This window comes from Cebidichthys violaceus, unplaced genomic scaffold (assembly GCF_023349555.1).
Source record: "Cebidichthys violaceus isolate CVI_PGR_0920_01 unplaced genomic scaffold, fCebVio1.0.p SCAF_11, whole genome shotgun sequence".
In the NCBI taxonomy this organism is placed as follows: domain Eukaryota; kingdom Metazoa; phylum Chordata; class Actinopteri; order Perciformes; family Stichaeidae; genus Cebidichthys; species Cebidichthys violaceus.
This window is the reverse complement of record NW_027176274.1, coordinates 8122758-8128757: the sequence shown is the minus strand read 5'-3', so window position 1 is coordinate 8128757 and position 6000 is coordinate 8122758. Positions and strand designations below refer to the sequence as shown.

At 40.7% G+C, this 6000-nt stretch overlaps 1 protein-coding gene across 1 annotated transcript; it reads right to left on the bottom strand.

Moving 5' to 3' along the window:
- Window positions 1-1291: 1291 nt before the first annotated feature.
- On the bottom strand, window positions 1292-3033 carry LOC137866735 (tubulin alpha chain-like). Its single transcript, XM_068702814.1, has 3 exons — window positions 2898-3033; window positions 2388-2536; window positions 1292-2284 (listed from the first exon to the last, which is right to left on the bottom strand). Exons 1-3 carry the CDS (start codon window positions 3016-3018, stop codon window positions 1307-1309), a joined length of 1248 nt encoding a protein of 415 aa, XP_068558915.1. The 5' UTR covers window positions 3019-3033; the 3' UTR covers window positions 1292-1306.
- Window positions 3034-6000: the final 2967 nt, after the last annotated feature.

The following is a 6000-nucleotide window of genomic DNA, read 5'->3' as shown; positions in this document are numbered from 1 at the left end:
TGGCGGGAGGGAGCAGCAGTTTAAAAAAAAAGAAAAAAAGGAGGGAAGTCCCAATGCTCCCTGTCATGTTATCCACCCTTTCATGTACGTGCTTTGTCTGTCAGTTTGAGATTAGACGCTTATCTGTGCAAAAATGACCCTCTTACATTGTCTTTATGATCAATTTACCCCTATTTTCTCAAGTTGTGTGCATGAGAGTGTAACGCTTAAATGAGTTGTTATGTCTGGAATTTACCAGTAGCATGCAGAATGTTCACCCTGACATTTTCTCAGCATATGATATACAGTGTATGCGTTTAACAAGGACTGTGGGCTTGTGATTTGTTTAATGTATACATTCATCTGCACCCTCATCAGCCCACAGGAAAAAGGGAAAAGTCAATGAAGTTCTTTCTTCTTAATGATGAAATGTAAAAGACAAATGCTTTAATATAGGAAAAATAAATGGTGAGCAGTAAGAGTCCTGTCAAGAAATGTGAAATGACACAATAGGTAGTGTTTCAGTTTAATCAGTTGATTCAGAATACACAGAGAAACCTCACAGTTGATACTTAGCGCATTACTGAAATGTAAAAGGGTAACAACAAGGGACGTTTTGTGCTTATCCTTTGTCCAACTTTTCAGCAGCCCTCTCAGGATGACAGAGCTGTGATTCATTCATTACTGATCCTATTGTTGCTGCAGGCCACTGTCTGAGTATGAGCTACACAAACAACACCAGTCAGTGAGTTGGAGTTATTTTCTCTCCCTCCTGCTCTCACACAGTCACAGCTGAATGGTATACAGAAACTGACATAGGACCTCTTCATAACTTACATTCCACATGGGAGAGGATAGGGGGGAGGGGCACAAAAGAGAGGGTTTGGTCTAAGTTTCTCAGACTGATATAGCAGAAAGAAAAACACTTTAAATGTCCAAAATAAGAGTGTCTGACCACAATTCTTTTTTTTGCTTTGAATGCAAATGTGATGATTTTACACAGTGCCGTGAAGATGTAATCCTAATGTTTTCAGGATTTAAGGTTTGTTTTGCGAATATGTGTCACAATATGCAGAATATACTACTGAGTTCTTCAAGGTTCAACTTAGTTTAAGAGATACTTAAGATGTTTTAATCTCTTTTTTTTAAAGAGAATAATAATATTAATAATAATAGGGTTCATTAAAATGTGTTTTTTTCTCAACCAAATTGTTGGTTTATTCATATATTTGACTTGCATTTTCCTTACTACAAAAAAGAAATGCTCCATTTCAAAACCAGGATTAAATATCAATTTTCTTTGCCTTAAATTGAGACCTTAGGCAAGTCAGTATTCCTCTCCATCTTCATCCTCCTCTCCCATGCTGTCAGTGCCAACCTCTTCATAATCCTTCTCCAGGGCAGCCATGTCCTCTCTGGCCTCTGAGAACTCTCCCTCCTCCATGCCCTCCCCAACATACCAGTGGACAAAGGCTCTCTTGGCGTACATGAGGTCAAACTTGTGGTCGAGACGGGCCCAGGCCTCAGCGATGGCTGTGGTGTTGCTCAGCATGCACACAGCCCTCTGCACCTTGGCCAGGTCTCCTCCAGGAACCACCGTTGGAGGCTGATAGTTGATGCCCACCTTGAAGCCTGTGGGGCACCAGTCCACAAACTGGATGGTGCGTTTGGTCTTGATGGCAGCAATGGCGGTGTTGACATCTTTGGGCACCACATCACCACGATACAGCAGACAGCAGGCCATGTATTTACCGTGACGAGGATCACACTTCACCATCTGGTTGGCTGGCTCAAAGCAAGCGTTGGTAATGTCAGCAACAGACAGCTGCTCATGGTAGGCTTTCTCTGCAGAGATGACTGGAGCATAGGTGGCCAGAGGGAAGTGGATTCGAGGGTAAGGCACCAAGTTGGTCTGGAACTCTGTCAGGTCAACATTCAGGGCTCCATCAAAGCGAAGCGAGGCCGTGATTGAAGACACAATCTGGCCAATGAGCCTGTTCAGGTTGGTGTAAGTCGGCCTGTCGATGTTGAGGTTCCTGCGGCAGATGTCGTAGATGGCCTCGTTGTCCACCATGAAGGCACAGTCGGAGTGCTCCAGGGTGGTGTGAGTGGTCAGGATGGAGTTGTAAGGTTCCACCACTGCAGTAGAGACCTGGGGGGCCGGGTAGACGGCAAATTCCAGCTTCGACTTTTTACCATAATCAACAGAAAGTCTCTCCATCAGCAAGGAGGTGAAACCTGAGCCAGTGCCTCCACCAAAGGAGTGGAAGATTAGAAATCCCTGCAGACCAGTGCACTGATCGGACTGTAACAGTAAGAATGTAAAAAGCAATTGACAAAACAGACTAGAAAAAAACAAATTGAATGTACTAGAAACATGCACCCTCAGCACTCTCAGCTTTTCTCACCAGTTTACGAGATTTCTCCAGAACCAGATCAATAATCTCCTTGCCGATGCTGTAGTGTCCACGGGCGTAGTTGTTGGCAGCATCTTCCTTTCCTGTAATCAGCTGCTCAGGGTGGAACAGCTGGCGGTAGGTTCCTGTACGCACCTCATCTGGAGATAGACAAACGGTAGACAAACGGTAGACAAACAGATTTATTGAATGAGATATCCAATAGTTGAATCACTGTCAAGAGATTGACATTAAAATGTTTCTTCAATGTAAAAAGAAAACTTTGCTCTAAGAACTGAGGTTCCAGTGGTCATCCTTATGTTTTACATTTTTTACAAGGTCGTTACATTAAGTTTTTGTCAATATGAACCATTCCAAAGTTATATAATTGAAAAAATGCAACAAGCCTAAACTCAATGTCAATTATCTACTACACATATAGCTTTGTTAATAATAAAATGACATTAATACATGATAATTCAAACAATTAAATATATCATGAGCTTTATAACAGGCACTGACCGATGACAGTGGGTTCCAGGTCGACATAGATGGCTCTGGGAACATGCTTTCCTGCCCCTGTTTCGCTGAAGAAGGTGTTGAACGAATTATCTCCTCCTCCGATAGTCTTGTCACTGGGCATCTGCCCATCTGGCTGAATCCCATGTTCCAGACAGTACAGCTCCCAACATGCATTGCCAATCTGAGCTCCGGCTTGGCCCACATGAATAGAGATACATTCACGCTGCACAGAGCAAACAACACTGTTCAATTACTAGACACATTTATTTTCCACATATCTGCTTCACATGATTTTACTTAACTGCTTAGATTCAGTTATCACATTCTACTTATACTCTCTGCCATGGGCTGATGCTGATACAAATATATATATATATTTCCCACACACAATTATTGATCAAATACAGTCCATATATTCTTAATAAATACAGCAGTATGCACTTACAGTAAGTTTCATGTTGGAAAACTAACTTACCATAGTTTATGTCTCTTCTCCAAAGTCCAGGTATCGGTAAGAACATGTAGTGCTGGAGACAGCTGTGCTACTCTGTATTTTTATACCCGCAGCTTAAGGTGAACAGTGATTTGATCTGCGCTGTAATCAGAGAACCTACTGATGAGACCAGGATAAGCTCATCCGCTTGACAAACATACACACAATGCAAAAGGAGGTCACCACCCTATTCATTGTGTGAGTCTGTGAGTACTGGTGTGTATTGGCACCTCATATTTCAGAATGCAGAAGCACAACCCCAGATGAGGGGAAGGTAACCTGATGTAGTTTCACCCTGGCAGTCTTTAATATATCACTTTATGATGGATAGAAACAAAACACCGTTGCTTTGAGGTTGCTATTTAGTATAACATTTATGATAAGCAAAAGAGTCTGAGAAAGAATCAAATCGTTCAAGTCAGGCTCACTGTCAAATAACAGTGTACCTACCATATGTCATTTGGAAAAGATAGCAGAATGTTAAAAAATTAGACCTTTTAGCAGTTTCATTATTGTTGTTTTTATTTCAAGAGTTGGGTGGATACTCACACAATGACTGCTAAAAAGTTGCAACTTGATTTTTGTTTAAAATGTATTTTTTTAGACGCCTGTTCTGAATTGATCTGTCCAATCTGTACAGTTCTTAAAATTAACCAGTTTACCACACACATTTCCTAAGTTGAAATAAAACAATACATATGAGACCTGCTCTTCCTTCCCGAGTAATGCAACCTCTTGGGAAAGTAGAGAAACAGAATACAAGTGAACCACCTCATTGAGCGTCAGCTGAGTAAGGAGAGTAAATAGCAATGCCTGCCGGAATGGTTTCACTATATGCAACATAAAAGTCAACCACAGAATTGTCTCATGAATGAGATTTTGAAGGTCTTTAATTTTGAAATGCTACATCAGAATGTCCTGGTTCTCTCTGAGTGACACCTTGAGGTGGTCTGCTATTAATCTGAAATTAAATGATTAAAACAGTGCATGAAAAAAGCAAAAAAAGGCACAAAACCATGATTATTTAGGTCCACCACTGGTACCCGGGCCACACACATTTGCACCTGATAGGTTGTTTAGTTCACATGTCCACATTTCTACTCAACATGAGTTTCAGTTAGCAGTAGCGTAACTGCCTGTTTCAGTTGGCAGGAGTTACGCAATTTGTTTAAAACAAGTCAAACCCCTTTCAAGTCCAAAGGGCATCCACTGTAATATGGGAATGTTGATTCAGTATAATCTACCGTTTTTAGATACAACCCTGTGGCAATCTATGGCTTCTTTGTTCACACTGATCCTGCCGACTTCCTCTTTACTGTCACAAGATGCATGACTTATTTTCTCCAAAAAAAAAGAAGTAATCACTGTCAGTCAAAAGTCTCTTGGTTGTGAACATAAATGTGGCAGCCAAGAGTGAGCTAAGAGACACAAAGAGTGATGCCACAGCGTCAAATGCACCGGCATTTATTCAAGTCAGTCAGTTTCTCTCCTGAGGCTGTGAGACTGATCTGTATTAATACTGATGTTGACGATCACGTTCTCACAACACAGAGCTCAAAAAGCACTGTGGTGTAAATGGAAATGTCAAATTAAAACGCTTTAGTTCCACATTGGTGTTTAACACATGAACCTGCAGCGTGTTTTATTACCTTGTAGGGAAGACAAGGTTGATGGTAATTATTATATAATGTATTTTCTATACTGTGCCACACAAAATATAGCGAAGTATGAAAACTTTTCTATCACACCTTTTGGTCTGATACGTGCTCTGTGAGCTGAAGTATTGTTAAATATCACAAGGGAAGTCTGAATCTTGTTATTGTCTTCTTTCTTTGCCCTCATAGGTGTTCCCTGAGTCATAAAACCATGTCCCACTTCCATTGTTTGAGAGTACAAGTCTCAAACAATGGCCCACAATTAAGTCTTTTCACTAATAGGTCATAATAATAGAAAAAAATATAGGGTCCCAGAGTAGGCCAAAAAAAAATTTGATGGAGAGATAACTTGCACATTTTTGAGGACATGATGAATTTATATGTTGTAAAAAGGGTTTAAATGTTTGCCATTTTATTGTGGGAGCCACATATATTACATTATCAACTAAGATTCTATACAATCCCAATGTACACAGAAAAGGTGACAGAAATGGAAAAAGACTTTGCAGGACCCACTGCAGTGGTGGAAAAAAACAAGACCTCTACTCCAAGCTGTCACATACTTTTGTTAAACGTTTTACTCATTGAGTGACTCATTGTGAAGCAACTACGACCTCTAGCTTTCACATGGGTGCAGTGACAGCATTTCCAGTAAAATGGCAGGAAGAGGAGGGTTGATGTTATGGATCGGTTTGCAGGGTGTTCCTCCCACCCACCAGATAACTGACCTTAGGTGTGGCCCTTATATAGCCTACACATACATACAAGAGCCAGACAGATTTTTAAGTTATTATTGACAGTGTGGAGACGACTTGAAAGACAACCATTGTGTGAGGAAACTCTGAGATATACTGCTGCATAGGAATTAAACAATCGACGAGGGAATGTAATTAATCATTTGAATGAGTAATTAAGCAATTTGATATTGGTGTTTGATCAGGTAGGAGCTTTCTCA